General features: G+C 36.5%; 1 protein-coding gene across 1 annotated transcript; it reads right to left on the reverse strand.

Annotated features, from left to right (window-relative positions):
- Nucleotides 1-235: 235 nt before the first annotated feature.
- On the reverse strand, nucleotides 236-12,254 carry LOC149415794 (chymotrypsin-2-like). Its single transcript, XM_089641706.1, has 5 exons — nucleotides 12,218-12,254; nucleotides 11,358-11,463; nucleotides 9,340-9,589; nucleotides 7,495-7,638; nucleotides 236-379 (listed from the first exon to the last, which is right to left on the reverse strand). Exons 1-5 carry the CDS (start codon nucleotides 12,252-12,254, stop codon nucleotides 236-238), a joined length of 681 nt encoding a protein of 226 aa, XP_089497832.1.
- Nucleotides 12,255-19,510: the final 7,256 nt, after the last annotated feature.

Below are 19,510 nucleotides of genomic sequence, written 5' to 3' on the forward strand. Positions count from 1 at the left end.
TAATTATAAATAAATAAATAAAAATAAACTGTTTATTTTTATTTTATTTTATTTTATTTTATTAACGCCTAGAAGGCTTTTACATATACATGTTATGGGTTTTGTTGTTCAGATTAAAATGTTTCATTGTTTTCAAAAGAAAAACAAACATTCCCTGGTTATAAATAACTTCTCCTACTACCATAACAGTAAACGGAAAATTTTGACTGTGAAGAAAAGTTGTGCAAAAAAATAGTTAAGATTGAGTGTTGTTGTTGATCCAAGATAAATAGGAGCTGACCCTGACGAAAATATCAGGCTTACCCACGGCACAAGGAACTACCCTGGCTGCAATACCGACCAAGACATTTCCATCGACGAGTGGGCTACCGGAGTCTCCCTATAAATAAAAATATTTTCTTTAGTAAAAACAAAGAGGATTTTTACATTCAAGATATTAGTAGTGATCAAAATAAGATGCCGGCATAAAAATTGGGAGTACTCGTCTATTCAATTAATGTAATAATTGAACCTTAACTATTTGATGAATATATGGAGCAGGTGCGTGAGTTTGTATGTTAAATGGAATTGAAATCGTATGGAAATTATGTTGAACAATTGGAAGAGGTGGGATTGGGCTTGAAATTATAGCATATATAAAATTATATATTATTGATAGCATGGAAGATCTACGGTCTCTCGTGAGTAGGATGAACCAAGTATGTATGAAGAATGAGTTAAAATTATTGTATATAAGTCTTAAGTCATGGTGCTTGAAAGATAAAGAACGAAAACAGTGTACAATGTAGATGTGAATGATGAATACTTGGAGAAGGTGGATGGATGAGTTCGTGTATTCGGGAATTATGTTTACGAGAGATGGAAACGCCGATTGGGATATTGAAAAATGGTTAATGCAGGAATGGTTAACTCTAGTAATGGAGGAGTGAACGCGGTTGGCGCTAACAAAATATGTAATGAGGCGTATATGTGGTGAAAATTGTAGTGAGTAAAATTAAGAAAAGGATGCTTTCATCGTTTGGGCATGAGCGAATGAATGAAGAATTGAGTGTAAGGAGAACAAATGACGCGAATATAAGAAACAGTCCATTTTTAATTGCCATTCGGGCATCAAACAGTATGTATCAGACTATGTATGAATGTGAATGAAGCAAGGACCGTGTACCAGAACCGAGTGGGAATTTACAAAGGAATTCTAACGAAATATGTAAAATCCTTAAAAATAAAAAATTGAACCTGCAGAAATTTTTGAAAATCTGCCGAATATAGTTCAAACCCGCCTATATTCACTAAAATTTACCCAAGATTTGGAAATCTCGTACACAGGTGGCGTATTTTCCTTCGGTATTTTCACAAACTATGAATACCGTTGACAAAGACATCATGAAAACAAAATTGTTATAAGTAAGTTTTGCAAAATAATAATATAATATATAAATTAAATTAAGATTTTTTTTGAAGTGAAACTTCTTTACGCGCGTCATGCAATTTCGAGGACCGGAGTAAAACCGACTCATGACCGAAACGAAAATGCGGGTACCCCCACCACCGATTAAAGTTCATTTGATCTAGTCAAAGTTTTGAAGTAACATATAAATGCTTCTTAGCTCATCCCGACAACTGGCGTTGGTGGTGTAATGGTCAGCATAGTTGCCTTCCAAGCAGTTGATCCGAGTTCGATTCTCGGCCATCGCACATTATTTTTTTGTTTTTAACGCCTTTTTCATTCAATATCTTATTTTTTAGTAGGTCAGAACATTTTTTAAAAGAAAATAATATTGCAAAATAATAAAAACACTTATCTCACTGTGATAAAACATTACTCCGCTAGAGCGCGCTTTGCGTTATTGTGTTGGATTAAAATTATTATCTAATCCGTATATTATGATAATTGTATTACATTTATTTAATTAATTTATTTATTTTGATAAAATGTAATAATTTACAGAAAAAAAAATTAAAACTATCTCCCTCTGATAAAATATCCGTTCGCTAGAGCGCACTACGCGATCTTGTGTGGGATTCTATTTCTGTACATTGTACATTATTTTTAAAAATATATTATATTTTGGGTGTGATGTAGGTAACATTATAAAACATAACAAGCTCTCATATTTTCAGAACCTACATAATATAATCAATTTATGCGGCTTTGCTTACAGTTGGTGCTCAGCGTGGTTGGCTTTCAATCAGTTAAGCGAGGTTCGATTCTCGGCTGTGGCATTTTTGAAGTGAAACCTTGTTGAGGTGGGGGAGCCGCTCACGAACGTTCTCTCTCTTCTCTTCTTTCCTCTCTCTCAGACACCAGCGAACTGCGCCACGCCAAGCATCAGCTGAAACTAGAAGTTTCACTTCTGTCTTGCGTAGACTTGACACACCCACTTTTTAATTTATGTTGAGGGATCAGTAGGATTTATAGGCCCTGTTAGAAGTTCTACCGAGCCGAAACCTCTGATATGAAAATATCTGGAGTCAGTGAATTATTTTCCATTTGATCTCTGCTGAGTTGACGTGTTGTTCTTGTATTGTTTAGTATTTATTTTGCTTATATAATGCACTTACATTATGTTGATTGACTAGAAGATCATTTGTGGAGAAGTGTGTGGAAGGGTTTAGTTTTTCCTATGGGGAAGATTTAACCCGGACAATAAAATCGGAAGTTTAAAAATAATAACTTATATCATTGATGTCGCTATTCCAAAATCTTTTAATATTCATAAATCTGTTAATGAAAAAATAAGAAAATACACAGATTTAGGAAATGAGATAAAAAGAATTTGGCATTCTCAGACCATAAAAATATTACCATTCGTTATTTCGGCTACTGACATTATACCTAGCTCTCTCATTAAAAATTAAGGCGTATTAGATCTATCAAAAAATGTATATATAAAGATGCAAAATTTGGTCATTTTGAATACATGTAGGATAACGAAACATTTTTCAAATATTTATGTTGAGGGATCAGTAGGATTTATAGGGCCTATTAGGAGTTTTACCGAGCCGAACCCTATGAAATGAAAATATCTTGAGTCGGTGAATTATTTTCCCATTTGATCTCTGGTGAGTTGACGTGTTGTTCTTGTATTGTTTTTTATTTACTTTACTTATATAATGCACTTGCACAATGTTGATTGAGTAGGTGATCATTTGTGGAAAAGTGTGTGGAAGGGCTTAGTTTTTCCTATGGGGAAGATTTAATCCGGACATAAAATCGGAAGTTAAAATATTAATATTGTTCACATTTATTCTAGGATGTGGGGAGGTTAGTGCAATCCCACACGTCCCATATAGAAATACATTTTCTTGAACAATAATTATGCAACATACAATAATATTTTTAACAAAAATATATAAAGAAGAATAAATTAACAACAGAGAAAAGATATATGAAAAATGCAAAAATATATAAAGAAGAATAAATTATCAACAGAGTACTGTGCAGGGCGTGGTCTTGAGTGAGCTTGGGCCCAGCGCTCACTCAGGAGTGGCGCTTGGTGCTGGTAGACTGCAGTCACCAACGTGTTGGCGGAGGCCATTGGCCGCATCCTTGCTCCAGTGACCCGGTGTCTCATCAGGCCGGAAAATCCATTCAGTCCTAGTTCCGTGAACATTGTCGATGCGCTGCTGTATCTTCGGTATCCAAATATGACTCTACAGGCGTCATTATATTGAATTTGGAGTCGTTCCATCGAGCAAGTTCGGTAGTGACACCATGTCTCACACGTATACAGGCCAGTACAGAATGCGTTGAACAGTATTTTTTTAACGGTATTGCTGCATTTGCAAAATCTGCGGGCAATTATATTAGACACTATGGCTTCTCCTTTGTCGTACGATATCGCCATCATCCGATATGTCTTGATTAATAATGTGCCCCAAGTATTTTACGTTCGAACATGTATTTATTCTTGCCTCTTTAAAGTATACGGGAAACATCTTACTTGTATCTGAATTTTTTCCGTGGTGGAACGCAATCAATTCCGTCTTCTTCGGGTTTTACATCATATTATGCTGTTTTCCATATTCTTCACAAGTGTTTAGGAGTAATGTTAATCCCTTGATCGACGGAGCTAGGAGGATTATGTCATCCGCGTAGCTTATATGATTCATACATATACTGTTAACACGACAGCCCACTCTGATGTCCAGGCGACTTGATAACTTGTCCATGTATACATTAAATAGAATGGGGGACATACACCCTACTTGCCTTACTCTTGACCGCAAATAGTGCCAATAAGAGTGCCAATGAGAGTGCCATCGGGATAGTGTGTTTATAAATAAGGTAGGTATATTCATAGCTTTCAATTTATCCCATAATGTTTTATGACAGACCCTGTCGAAGGCTTTACTTAGGTCTAAGAAACACTCGTATACGGTAGTTTTTCGTTTCTTATAGAATCCTATTATTTGCTTTGCAGTATATTTTGCCATATTAGTGGATTATCTAAATTTAAATCCCATCTGGTTATCTTTAGACATTAATTTATCATGTATCTTATTTAATACCTTTTCAAATAATCTTGCAGTTATAGTTGCAAGAGATATTGGCCGGTAATTGCTGGAGTTAGTCATGTCAGGCTGTCCCGATTTCAGGATTAGAGTTATAATCGTTTTCGTCATTGCGCCCGGTAGAAAGATGTGTTTAAGTATTGTGTTGAACAGTATGTTTAGTAGTTTGGGTATGTATCTACCTCCGTATTTTATGTGTTCAACACTTAGATAATCATGTCCCGGAGACTTACCAGCCTTAGTTCCTGTTATGGCCTTCATTATATTACTTTCAGAGAGGTAAACGTTTTGTCCATCATATTCCATAATATCGGGGACAGACGGTACTTCACTTCCGGAAATATCTGCAAAGGTTCTTTTAAAAGTATTAGCAATTTTTTCCGGGTTTGTGGACCCATCAATTTGGCTGGCGATTCGAGTTTTTGGTTTGATCAGGTTATTGCTTTTCTTCCAGAATTGGGCAAACTGCTTTGTGTCAAGTGATTTTACGATATCATCCATCTTTGTTTGTTCAAAAGAGCTTTGACAGTGTTGAAGAGCTATTTTGAACTCCTTCCTTTTTCGTTTTTTTTTCATCCGCAATGGGACCATGTAATGGTCTCCCATTTTTAATCCACTCCATCAACGCCGATCTGGAATTTTCGTAGTATTCCTTAACTTGTTGATTCCACTCAGAAATGTCACGATGTATTTTGGTTTACTTTGATCGTTCTCCCGATAAAATACAATATTGGCAGCCTTACTTAGGGCTTCAACAATATCTGTGTATATATTGTCCATATTTTGTATATGGTCGCATTTGTCACATATAGAATCCGAATTAAAAATGGATTCAGAGTGTCTTTGATAGATTACACTAAGTAATACTTCTGCTACAGACGTATATCCACTGATTTTCTTATTATTATTCCTTCTCCATATTATGTTATTAGGCTGTTGTGGATTATTAAATATAGTTGCAGGTTCAGCAGCGATTACGCAAGATGTCGGCCGGTGATGGGACCAGTCGGTACCATAGTGTATTTTCAGACTAACTAATTTGTTCTTAAGATTATAAGTGCATATACAGTGATCGAGCCAGGAAGTGGTATTGTGTGCATCGCTAATATATGTATATGTGTCATTCGGAAGTCTTTCAATATCGATACAACTGTAGTTATTTTCGGTGTAGAAATGAGAGAGTTCTTTCCCGAATATGGAGGATGGGTGAGCATTGAAATCTCCCATAACAATGGTTTCAGAGTGTTCGTTATCTTGAATGATCGTATGTATTTTGGAAAGGTAGTTGGTGAAGACGGTAATGTTGCCCGCATGACATACCGGCATGTAGACAGTCAGTATGCTTATCGTCCCTCCGTTGGTGGTTATCTGAATACCAGCGATGCGGTCATCTCCACACGGTATTATTTTAGCTTGCAGCTCGTTCCTCCAAAGTACTGCGACTCCTCCTTAGGGTCGGCCCCATAGCGGTCCGTTTGATAAATCTACAGCAGAGGTACCCCATCCCTGGAAGTTCGGATGAATTTTGGATAGATTCGATGTTTCGTTTTGTAATTACCATGTTCCTTGCAAAAGTATTACATCGTACATATCTATAACGAAGATGACATTTCTTTTAAAACTTTTGCAGTTTATCGAAATTATCTTAATTTTGTTCTTTTCTATTTTATTTTTTTTAAATAAATTTACTGAAAACAGTGAACCAAAATTCTTTGTTCATATAGGGTTTGAAATCCGTATTCGGTATAGTCAACTTGAAAGATCCAAACTGCGCGGGATTTCGTTTATTATTTTTTTCTATTTGGATATTACTTCCTTTTATTTAACAATTGATAAAGTCTCGAATATTGTCCTCAGTAACACTATTGTCGAACCTCGAGACATAGAGCGTTGTTTTTTACTCAGCTATTTTGATCAAGTTCTCCATCGCTATTCCAGTTGTCATAATATTTTTCGATCTCCTTAGTTTTCTTGTAACGGTTTTATAACCATCCGTATTTAAATTAGTTGTCTCTGGTTTAAATGTATTTTTGTGAGATTATGTGCGTGCAACTTTGGCTGATTCATCCATTCCCGGTTGATGTACCTGTGATGTCTGTAGTATGACTTTTTGTTGTTGTGTGAGAGAGCTAGACGCCGCTACTTTATTCCATGATTGAGGAGAGTGCGTGACAGGTGGGGGAGCTAATGCGAGAGGGGCGGGCTGGGTTATCACATTATTGCAGTGCGCATTGTTGTCGAGATGTAATTCATTAGTTGGCGACCGTAAGTTTGAGCGGTTCTTTTCTACCGCAACCGGTATGGTGACCTTCAATGTGTTCAAGGACGGCGATGTGTTTAAGTCTTGATTTGGAACACGGTTATATTTATTTATTTTCAGTTCATTCCTTAGGAGAGCCATTTCAGAGCGCAACACTTCATTTGCACAACATTTGTGACTGAATTGTGGTTAGTTCACCCTTTAATGCCATTATATCTTTTAGGAGACAAGTGACATCTACGTGATCGAAATTGACAGGCGGTAGTTTGAGTAGATTCTGAGCCACAAATGTCGGTAGAGCTTCTTTCTCTGTTTCCTTCAGTATTTTAATAATATCATATAAATTCTTACACTTCCTACCTTCGCCTTTCCTCATAATCCTGCGTTTAACTGTTTCACTGCACAGAATGTCTTTTGCAGCCTCCACTTAATCTTTTGAGAAATGATTGGAGCATATTTGGACCGCGGTTAGTTCGTCTAAGACATCGATTTTGTTTTGAAGAAACGTTAGAAGTTCATTAATAATTAATTTATCACTTTTTTTCGTAACATTCATATTGTTTTTGTAAGCGGCGGCAGCAGCGTATGCAATTCGATCTTGCGCACGAGCAGACTGAAAAATACCCCTCATAAATGGGAAGTTATATACTCGAAAAAAATGTATTAGTCATCCGCCATTTTGCCTCTAGACCTAAATAATGTATAAATGTATGGCTTACTCTGCAAGCTCCCTCGCCAACCTTAGTGAATGTGCACAAATTAGTCTCGTCAACGATGTCACTAGTGAACTGTTTTTTACAGTCTTCATCGGAGAGGGTGAGAAGAGTGATCTTCTGGAGGATGTTGGAGGGTGGTCCAGGCTCCTGAAAATACAACAAAACATTTAAGCCACCACAACGATGAAATATAATGTAAATCATTCTTTTAGTTTTCAAGGTCTGTTCAATAAAAACATTTGTAAATCTCTGAATTTTATTTACAACGGAACAATCACATGATGATTTTAAAGATCTAATCTAGAAAGGTTCCGATCTCCCTGTTGGTCTGCAAAAACCTGCTTGCTCTGTGATTTGTGATGGAAGACAGAATATTCTAGTAAACACATCACATGTATTAAAAACAATACTTGATATTTTCAAATAAATAATAGTTGAAAGTGAATTCACGCTGTGAGTTTTCAACAGATCTCTGCGTTTTCAGAATTACCCCAGTGCAGCAATTAATTTTAACATTAACTTCATCATATGTTTTCAATCGCTTGGCGGTGCCATGTTTAGGCCGCAGTGTAAGAGTGCCACATTAGTTATTTAAAATAGAGTACTCCGGCTACACAATGGCAGGGAAAAATAAGACGGGAAGTAGGTTTGAGTGTCAGCCAAACCTAAGACAATTCACGGCTAGCTCAAAGCACCACATTGAGTTGTCCTAGGCCAGGGAACAGCTATCTTGTTCCGATTACTTCATTTATGTCAGGACGGCGATCGTTAATAACCACAAGTGATATTTATCAAGTGTATATTATGGTAGGGCTCAACACAAAGGAGATGTACACAGATCATTTCAAGCTTACACATACGGGTTCATGAATTACAATACGGGTACATGCATTCTATATTTAATCTCTCCTATCATCTCTCTCTTCTGGTGAATTATAAACAGAAACTCGGCACTGAATTGTTATCGAAGCACATGAAGGGTAGCAGATTCGCAGTAGGATCCAGCCAGGAGTCCATCCTACAATTCTTGTCAAAAGCTCTAATATCGACACGTTTTAAATTAATTTAATTTCCGCGCAACGCAAGAGGAAAGCGCATCACATGTGTTGACTCTAGCAACGTTGGTATACAAGAAAGGGCTGTTGCCCGCCCACATCTCGCGAGCTAGTTTAGTTCTGAGACGCCGATTCCTGAGGAAGCACTAACTTGTGATGATTCAAAACGCTTTTGTAACAGCGGATGGAATGATTTCGATACTTCGACTTACAGTTTGTACCTTAGTCATTGAAAAGGTCTGTCCTTTCAGATTTATTATATATCTTAAGAAATCTATAAAAACAGTCCTGGGTCATGAAATTGCACTAGTTCATAAAAATGAGACTCGGCAATAAAAAAGCACCTTGTAACGAATTCCAAAGAACTTAATGATAAATATATTGTTCAAAATATATACTCATTTAGACATACATGCAAGACCACTGTACTTGGGAGTATTATTGTTTTTTTCGTAATCCCAAAACCTACCTCCCGTACACTGTCTAGCGCGCGAAGTTCCCTTGCTGCTTTCTGTAGAAATAAAATTATGGCTTCACGCAGTTCGCCGTCCGCTTTCCGCTGCTCGCTTCTAGTAATAAGCATTGCATTGTTTGTGAAATATAAACGAATAATACAATGAACGAATAAAGGAGTGAAATGAGAATATATGACGTGAATTTTAATGGTAGAAGAACTCGCGGACGCCTGAGGAAGACATTGCACGATAATGTGATCAGACACTTGAGATCAAGAGTCAGAATAATAAAAGAGTATGTAATTAGTTGAAGAGCTGTGTGCTCGAACAAAACTCACCTTGGTTTGTCCCCATCCAGTTAGAGTGACGTTGACTCCGCCGCCAGTAGAGCTGGAAGGCAGAGCGATGAAGCCGACGCTAGTGCTGGTGGTGATAGGCTCGCTGGTGGTAAGGATGGCGATATCATTGGCCCAGGCATGAGTTTTATTGTAGTCGGGGTGAGTGGTGATTTTTGACATCAGGTATTTGGTACCTCCTGAGTTCAGGTATATGCTTCCAACGATGATCATCAATTCATCAGCTTGGCGGCTGTTGGAAATGATACAAATATTTAACTAAAATATGGGAAGGCGGGTACGGGTACCGCCGCCCAGGGAACCATTCTACCATAGGTCACCCCAAGTAGTTCGCTACGTTTGGTTACTTATCCCGAGGTCGATCTTTATACCTCTACAGCCGGGCTTTTATTAATTCATATGTCTGTTACTCCAGGACAATAGCAAGAACTTAATAGTTGTCGCTGTTACTCCAGGACAATAGCAAGGACTTAATAGTTGTCGCTGTTACTCCAGGACAATAGCAAGGACTTAATAGTTGTCGCTGTTACTCCAGGACAATAGCAAGGACTTAATAGTTGTCGCTGATATTTTCGTCTTTAATTTAGACACATTTACAGCTAAATTAATTCAGCTCTTTTAAGTAAATGTAAATAATTTATAAATATGATTGAGCAGCAGTATTCATTACATATTTTTTATGTTGTATTTCAAAAGTTCTTTCATAAATATTTTTAATTGTGTTATACTGTGGTTTAGTTCAAGTTTAAGTAGCTGTTGTTTTTAATAAAATCTTATTATAAAAACCCAATTGGGCGTTAATAAAAAAGGATCCGACCAACTACAATCGCAGTTCAGTGAAATCATGACTACATTCAGGTAATGTGCAGTGTACAGAGCTAGATTTTACAAGTTTTGAATGCATTTCAATACTGTCCATGAAAATTCCTAAGTAAAACGTTGATATTGTAGATGTCACATATGGTTTTTTTACAACATTACAAATTTATTCTGAAATTTGTTTCAGAATATTTTTTTTTATTGCTATTTGCTAAAATAGCAAAATGTCCAAATAAGTCAAAAGTCATTCATCCCAAGACTAGCTATCGGAGATACAGCATATTGACACATCACGCGACGCGCACTTGGCACGGATAGCTGCCTACACGTGAGGTCAAAACGCTGAAACTCAAGCATTCTGTCTCCCCCACCAAGACAGACTTATAATTCCACACCGAAGGCCCTGAGGAAAACAAATTCCTTGAGGGCCAGTGTCTTCTCTGGAGATGTCGTGTGGAGGATCATTTAGAGAAGAGGAAGGAGTGAACATGGGTCTTGAAGAGACCCATGTTGTAGGAGGGAGGAAACACAAAGGCTTTCAATCGATCTACAGTCGAGCAAGAACGAGTCGTAGAAGCGATACGTTCTAATATAGGGCAAGCGTTTGGCGTATTTCCTGAATATGCACCGGTGCCGGACGCTAGTTCTAGTGGCAAAACAGCGTATTTGGCAGAATGCTGTATTTTAAGTTGAAATGTTCTGTCATGACAGAAGTGTGCTTTCGCAGTAACATCATTGTGCCATTTTTCTTGGAAAGTAACTACATAAAACAACTAAAAGAGACACATTAATGAAGAAGAAGATTACATTAAGAAAGCTAAACGAAACATGAAACAGAACAACGGTCTAAACTGCAAATCGAACACATGATCTACCGGAACAAGGCCTTTAACGACTCGGACATCGGAACACTATTATTTTACGTCGAAATTGTCGATCTCATATTTCAAATTCAGAATAACAAAATTATCTTGCAACTGTTTTTTTTACATATTATTGGAAGCTATAAATTTTTAATTTTTTAATTATGAGATATGAAATAAATACAAAATGAGATCGACAAATCTGACGTAGGTCCATGTATATATTGTATATATATAAGGAGGTTTGCTTACTATTCAACTCAATGTGCAGCTGTGAGGACGGTATGTGCGTTCACAATGGAGCCTCCTCAAAGAAACTGGTTATTGATGTCCCTCAAGGACGCTATGTAGGGAAACTCATCGACTTCTGCATCTGTTCCTCCGACCACACGCCATTGGATTTCATTGTCAGCAGTGGGCGCAGCTAGAAATACACATACATTGTATTTCATGTTTATTTTTAAAATTATCTCCTTTTTTAGTTTTTTTTTATGTATAACCGTACAACTGCTTCCAGCAGTCTATAGCCAGTGAGACTATGGCGTCCCCAATTCGTGTATGTTGTGATGCTGAAGGAAGGGAAGGAGACGCGGTAGAGGAAAGTGTGGAAATTCCTGACAATTCAGATCTGATCACCAAACACGGCCAAAGCCATTTCAAGCATCCTTTCAATTCTGAATGGTGATTTTACACGAGGGCGATACTGAGAGTATATTTCACTCTCAAACGTGCAGAAATAACAGAAATTAAACGAATAAAATTAGCTCGTGCACAGTGGGTGTTTAACCCGCGACCTCCAGCTGGCCAGTCGAGAGCCTTTTCACTCGAACTAAATCCCAAAAAGAAACTGGAACTTATATACCTAGTACTACGTCGTTTGATTGTAAACAATCACAAAATCTACAAGAAACTGTTAATCTGTTTGCTGAGTTTTTTGGTGGTGTATATGTTAGTAAAAGTGTAGACAGTAAGTACTCTTGCTCTAATTTGGTTGAAAATCTTGATATATCTGACTGTACAGTAACTATAGAGGACGTTATATCTAAGCTGAAGAGTCTCGATTCCCGCAAATCCGCAGGACCCGATAAAGTTCCACCTAGATTCCTCGTTAACTGTATGCATTCATTGTCACATCCCATACATATGAAGTTACATATGAAATACATTTATGAAGTCACTCTCATCAGGTGTGTTTCCTGATCCTTTAGGATTCATTCACTTCTTACAAATTTGCGGCATCAAGTGGAGTACCGCAAGGATCTCATTTGGGCCCAATAATATTTTGTTTGTTCGTCAATGACATAGCAAATATTTTTAGTAAAGTCAAATATTTATTAATTATTTGCCGATGATCTGAAGATCTACAGAATAATTTAAGATAATAATGATCGCGCTATTTTGCAGTTGAACCTGAATAAACTATTTGCTTGGTGTTCTGAAAATGATTTGCAACAAAATATTAGTAAATGCCAGATTATTAGTTTTTACAAAGGTAAAAATCCTCTTTTCTTATTTCATTAAATCTTCTTTGAGTTTCACAGATTCTAGATCTCGGTGTGTTATTCCACGAAAGTCTATAGCTTAACTTACACATCGATGAAACTACAAGCGATGCAATGAGAATGCTCGGTTTTATTTTGAAAATGGGGGCAAAGCTTAAAATGTTTTAACTTTAAAACTTCTATATTGTTCATTAGTACGAAGTAAATTAGAATATACTTCAACAGTATGGTCAAAGTCCATTACAAAGTCCATTCTCAAGCCTTCTAAAAGGTACAAAATAAATTTCTTCGGTACATCAATTTTTAAATTAATATTTCCATCGAATTTATAAATTATAATAAGAAACGTACCGAAACAATAATTCTCAAACTATCAGATAGAAGAATTCTAACTAAGAATTCTAAGGTTCGGGTTGAACTGAAACCGGTTGGTTATAAATATATACAATAAAGTGGTATTAAAACAAAGTTATTTATTTTAATTATTATAATTATGTATACCCACAAAGTGTTTGCTACAAGTGAAAAATTAATTCTAACTGATATATTATTTTTATTATCCTGTTTGACAAACTACTTAACTGTAGTTTAACGGGATATATATGAAATAAAAAAAATAAAAATAAAAAAAATTCAAAATTATCAAATCTCTAATTGACAGCCCTGAATTATTGGAATTAATTTATATGAATGTACCTGCCAGACAAACTCAAAGCAAAGACTCTTTTAAATGTAACAATAACCTTAATTCTAACTACTCTTTGTATTCACCAATCCAAGAATTCATCACCTTGCAAACAAATACATTGAACTTATTGATATATTTGGTGTTAATAATTTTGTGAGTTTCAAAAGGCAACTAATTTCAGACCTAATTGCTAGTTATTAACTTGTTTTATTTATTGGCTTTTAAAAAATACTCTTGTCTCTATTAGTCCAGTCAGTGGGGGATAAAAAAGGGCTCCACCTTGCAAAAGGTTAGGTAGTAGCGATTTTCACATATGTTGTTAAGATTGGGACTCTAAAGAAAAAAAAAAGTTTTCGACCTTGGGAGGGTCGAGCTCGATCCGCCATCTTGGATTGAAGGTGCCAAAATTTGTTTTTTTCAAAATAATTGTGAAGTGGTCGTTTTTACAACCAAATTGTTGAACGCAAACTTAAAGACAACTAAATTACCTACATTTTTTGTAGAAAGTTTTTTTTTGTAAATCTAATAGGTAACGAGTTACAGCGGTTGAAAGAAGAAAATTTTGACAAAAAATTGTAAAACTCCAGTTTTCTTGATAAATTTTGTACGAACATATTACACAATATCATTTTAACGTATTTCTACGTTACAATATACTTATATAGCATCATCCGTGTGCTCGATGACGTTGATTTGTTATAGTGGGATCCTAGTCTACAGCTGACTTGGCAACACTGATTGAGTCGGGGTGGTTACAGGACGTTGCCTGGATGCTCGGTCACTCAGTGTGCTCGTGCGCAAAGGTACGAAATCATCATTTTATGGTGTTTTCGAACAACTTCCAGAAGGCGTGCAAATTGAAGGTAGCAAAATTAATGTTGTAGATGGAGGATATCTTTTACATAAAGTTGTATGGAATCGGAATGATTATTTTGGGTCAATTTGCGAGAAGTACGTTCACTATGTAAGAAATCACTATGGATCATATGCAGTCATTGTTTTCGATGGATATCCGCTTGATGATGGTGAAAAAAATACGAAAACCGCAGAAAGACTTCGCCGATCGAAGAAGCACATGTCTGCAGATGTTCTTTTCGATGAAACAATGCCAGTTCAAGTTTCACAAGAACGATTTTTAGCCAATGAAAATAACAAAGTCCGTCTGATTTCGATGCTTACAAAGCAATTTATACAGGATGATTTTACAGTTAAGCAGGCTGAAGAAGATGCTGATGAGTTGATTGTCAATACTGCGATTTCCTTGTGTTCATCATATGACGCTGTTTTCATTATTGGCGAAGACGTTGATCTCCTAGTTCTGCTGACAGCATGACAGCATTAGCACCACAAAAAAATAGTATATATCTTCGCAAACCCGGTAGAGGCAAAACTTTTGAAAGATTGTATTCCGCGAATAGTGTGAAATACAAAGAGGCGGCTGAGAATATTCTGTTTCTTCATGCCTTTAGCGGCTGCGATACAACATCGTCCTTCTTCAACCAAGGAAAAAATAAATTTTGTTCGCTTGTGCAAAACGACACAAGACTCAATGCCATGATAAGAATCTTCAAACAACATGATGCAACACCAGAAGACATAGCAGTTGCAGGAACACGCTTTCTTGTTGCTTTATACGGGGGTGACATGGATAAGGAAACCTTGGAAGAAGTCCTCTACAAACGTTTCGCAAAGTCGACAACAAAAAGCAAATTCAATCTTGCCTCTTTGCCACTAACGAACGACGCTACACGGTACCATGCATTTAGAACGTACCATCAAGTCCAAAAATGGTATGGAATCCAAAAAAATCCAGAAAACTGGGCCTGGAAACGTGACATCAACGGGCTTGTTCCAGTAAGAATGACAAAGAAACCAGCACCCGAGACTTTATTAAAATTTATTTCATGCAATTGTAAAAAAGGATGCGGCGTTGCATGTGGCTGCAGGAAAGCTGGATTGAAGTGTTCTATTGTATGTGGGTGCTGTAATGGTCAAACATGCCGAAATTCACCAGAGGTTCACATCGATGTCGAGGACGAAGAAGAAGAGCTTTTGTCAATGGAAGCCCAAATATCACAGGCAATGAGTTAGATGATGACATTGATGACGAAGACTGTTATTAAGTAACATAATTTATAGTAACATAATTCACAGTAATGTAACATAATTCACAGTAATGTAACATAATTTACTGTAGCATAACGCAGGTATATCTGTGGAGTTGACCTACTGGGGATACCACAATAAAAAAAGTGCGCAATGTTCTCTACCTCATGGTGGTGTGGAAATGAGTTAACAAAATTATTATAATTATGTAATGAATAACCCGCAAAAATTACAAAGTTGGGAATTTCATCACTTTTTTGAAAAATATTCACATTTCCGCCACTGTAACTCGTTACCTATTAGACTTACAAAAAAAAACTTTCTACAAAAAATGTAGGTAATTTAGTTGTCTTTAAGTTTGCGTTTAACAATTTGGTTGTAAAAACGACCACTTCACAATTATTTTGAAAAAAACAAATTTTGGCACCTTCAATCCAAGATGGCGGATCGAGCTCGACCCTCCCAAGGTCGAAAACTTTTTTTTTTCTTTAGAGTCCCAATCTTAACAACATATATCAAAATCGCTACTACCTAACCTTTTGCAAGGTAAAACTCCCCACTGACTGGACTATATACCTTCCAACGTTTAACTAACGTACTCCTTAGTTTATTTGTTATTTATTTTTTTGGACGCATATTAATGACTGTATGCATTTACGGTCATACTTGAAATGTATATTATATTTTGATTTACTTTACCATTTCAAGTACTATTATTTTAATTCGATAGTAATTAGGGCATTGGTATTTTGCCTTATTTATTAGTTTTTTTTTCTAGAGATACAACAGACATTATTTTTCTTCTTTTTTTAAACATTTGTTTTATAATACATATCAGTATATTAAATATAATTATTTTCTATTTACCTGACGTGTAAATTATTTTACTGTTTTCAGTCTTACTGGTTTTGCAAAAAAACATAAATAATTATATGCATATATGAATGTACAATGTACATACTGTGATGTTTTGGACACTCACATAAAATAAACGAAACGAACGTGCTCAAAAAAAATTTTTGTTTAGACAACGACGGGAGATTTTATTGACAGACAGGGCTGGAGTAAACACATTCACACGGGACAGGGCGCAGGGACGGACAGTCAGGTTTGGAACTTGAGTGCGTTGACAGCTCCATGAAATCGATACAAATGAGAAGTGTTGTGTGAAATTGCAGTGAATTAGTGGATTCAGATGGTGTTAATAGTATTGTGGAATTTTGAACTAAAGTGAAATATTATTGATCCGGTGTTTGTGTGAAGTGAAAGTGGTTCGACTCAGTGAGAAAACAATTAATAATAATGACAATAATAATAATTGGATAATTTGTAGAGCGCCGTTTTGTAAAAACCCACCTCAGGGGCGCCAGGTGTTGTGCAATCGCGATTGTGTTATAAAGTTGTGTTGATTTAAACGTGATTTCGTATACAGTTCGAACTAGATTGCTTGTCTTAAAAACATGAAAATAATGAAAATAATGATCGCGTTTTTAAAACAAAGTGAACATATAAAGGCAGGAAGTGTTTAATCGGGCTAAGTTATTGATTTGGCGAGATGGCATTCTATCCACGGAGACCGAAACCCAGAGAATCAAATAGATTATTAACTGTGGGTTCGAATCCTAACAGATTAGGGAGGTACAATTTTATTTACAGGAATATTTAATTACCCTTTTATAAGCGTAGGGAGGAGGTCGAAAATTAAAGTGATTTAGCTATATAGTGTAACCAGGTAAGCTTCACGCTGAGAATGAGAGGTGATTAACTGGGTGAGTTTTTATATTATTTATTAAATTTCAGAGGACCTTTTTAAAAGACGGATACAACCGAGGTACAGGAACTAAGTTTACGACACCTGCCGCCCAAATAATGTTATCATTAACAGGGATGTGCTAGGCGAACCGTCAATCAGCTGTGAGCGAGAGACGAGTCAACGACCTTTTCATATATAGGAAAAGACGCAGGTACAGTCAGTCAAAGGGGGAAGTTTTGCTAGCGTATGCCGTCCCGAATTGAAAGCGATCGGATGCAACCAGACGGAACAAAATGAAAACTTTTCTTCTGTTATTTGACTTTCTAATTTAATACTTTTCATCTATTATTTGACTTTCTAAGTTACGAATTGGGATGCACAAAAACAAATCTAAAGTCGAAAGAGGGAGATGGTAATCTCCGAAATAAAACTACCAACCGAACAACTTTTCTCAACAGGTACCTTTCGAGAGGTAGGCAGCCTCTTTAAATTAAATGCAAAAAATCAAACCAATTATCCGTTTATACCTTACCTGAGAGGATAGGTATTCAGTAGGAGTTACCCACACCTAATACACGAGGATGCTAGTAACCTCATAAAATAAATACTGGAACCAAATATTAAAATACAGACAGTCCTCATCCCAAATTTGGCATATCGAGTAGACCTTACATATATCTCACATGATAATTGGCTGAATGGGTAGGCACACAACCTATCGTTAATAAGCGGGCAAAATGTCGACAAGATCGTCGTGTGTTATCTATGTATTGACCTAGAAAGGGATGTAAATCCCCGACGACGTGGGAGTTACAACGTTTTCTAGAGGTGGCACGTAACTTAGGACCTTACGTGTCACATTTTCGCGACTAGATTCGTGATAAAGGGATGTTATGGTTTTCCCCTTCTACACTCAGTAAAGTAGTTTATCCTGGAGGTGTTTGAGATTGGGGCAATTCTGAAATTGGTGAAGAGACCTGGTTTTCTTTATTCTGGCGTGAAGGTTGCCGATTTGGAACAAGGGGAGACCCGGCCGGTTGTGATATCCAGACACGCAGATATCGATTGCCTTGTTCGAATTATCATCCATCAGTTTTGTTTGGTAAGCGGAGGAGCCAGTCTTAACTTGAAAAAAATTCATTTCCTTTCCTCTCCTTCCCCTCCCAAAATATATACATGGATGGCGCCGACAACTAACACCATAAATTTATCGTATGTATATCACATATATAAAATCTAACACTTTATTATACTCACATAACCCTACGATAGATAGAATCGCGTAGCTAGTTGGGGGAGCAGGCGACTTAGAAGATAAGGTTTATGAAATGGTTTTAAAACACAGCGGTAATGGATTCAACTCACTCTATCTCAAAAGAACCGAGGGATACCACACATACATACATAACTAGGATTCTAAACCGAGAAACAAAAAACCAACACAACGTTCGGTGAAGCCTTTTTATACTGAACCGTCACGTGAAATGAGTACGTTCAAGGTCGTACGTCACGTGGACAAACTAGGATGTACACACTTGAAGGGGTGTGTAATAAAGAGAGGAGGAAAGGCTTATAAAGACCACAGGGAGGATATTCCTACCCCGGATATACATAACCAAAGCCTTATGGAAAAGTTTCCTATGGGACTTACAGAAAATTTATCGTAGAAAGAAGAGAAGGAAAAGTTTGAAGTAGAAAGGGCAGATCATTACAATACGTACTTTATACATAAAACTTTTTTTTATTTACATTTATTTGGATTTTATGTTAATCTTATTATTAGCATTTGATTTTGTATTTTTTTTATTTAGTTATGGTATGATAATAATCCATGTATTATGTTTAATGAATCGTTATGTTTAATAATTGATAGGGCGTTATTAATGAATGATAAATAAACACGGAGACCGTCATACGGCCCCGAGGAAAATAATGATGGTGTGTGGAGTGTATTATAAAGAGAGGAAGTTCTGGGAAGGACACGGTATAAGGGGTGGATAGGAATCTAGGGATCAGTGTGTCCAGAAGTGACGGACTTAAGAATCCAACCCTCCCACAAACCGTACCGCATGAACCCGGGCACCTCTGCCAACAAAATCACTACATATAGCGAACCACGTGGACCAAACTTTGCCAGAGGCGTTGGTTATCCAATAAATGTTTCCCAGGGCGGCGGTACCCATAACTGCCTATAATATTAGAGTCTACTCTGAATTCAACCTTAATCTCCTTATTGTAGGTTCGCCATTATATTTTATATTTATTTTTAATTATTTAAGTTACTTTTTCCTGAACGTTAGTCCATTACTTTTTACTAGGAAAACCGTAAGTTGATACAAATAATTTTTTAAATTTTTCTGTCAATGTAATTAATAAGAACTAACTAAAAGAACCTAACTATTTTTCCATTAATTAAGATAAG

The sequence above is a fragment of the Hesperophylax consimilis genome, chromosome 17 (genome assembly GCF_061612785.1).
Source record: "Hesperophylax consimilis isolate HC1 chromosome 17, BYU_Hcon_1.0, whole genome shotgun sequence".
In the NCBI taxonomy this organism is placed as follows: Eukaryota; Metazoa; Arthropoda; class Insecta; order Trichoptera; family Limnephilidae; genus Hesperophylax; species Hesperophylax consimilis.

Excerpts from the sequence above, each read along its gene's own strand:
- LOC149415794 (XM_089641706.1), bottom strand. The coding sequence starts at position 12,254 with ATGAATCCTAAAGGATCAGGAAACACACCTGATGAGA. Across the intron at positions 9,590-11,357 it reads TTGAGGGACATCAATAACCA|CCGCCAAGCTGATGAATTGA; the intron begins GTTTCTTTGAGG and ends CATTTCCAACAG. Across the intron at positions 380-7,494 it reads TTGGCGAGGGAGCTTGCAGA|GGAGACTCCGGTAGCCCACT; the intron begins GTAAGCCATACA and ends TTTTATTTATAG.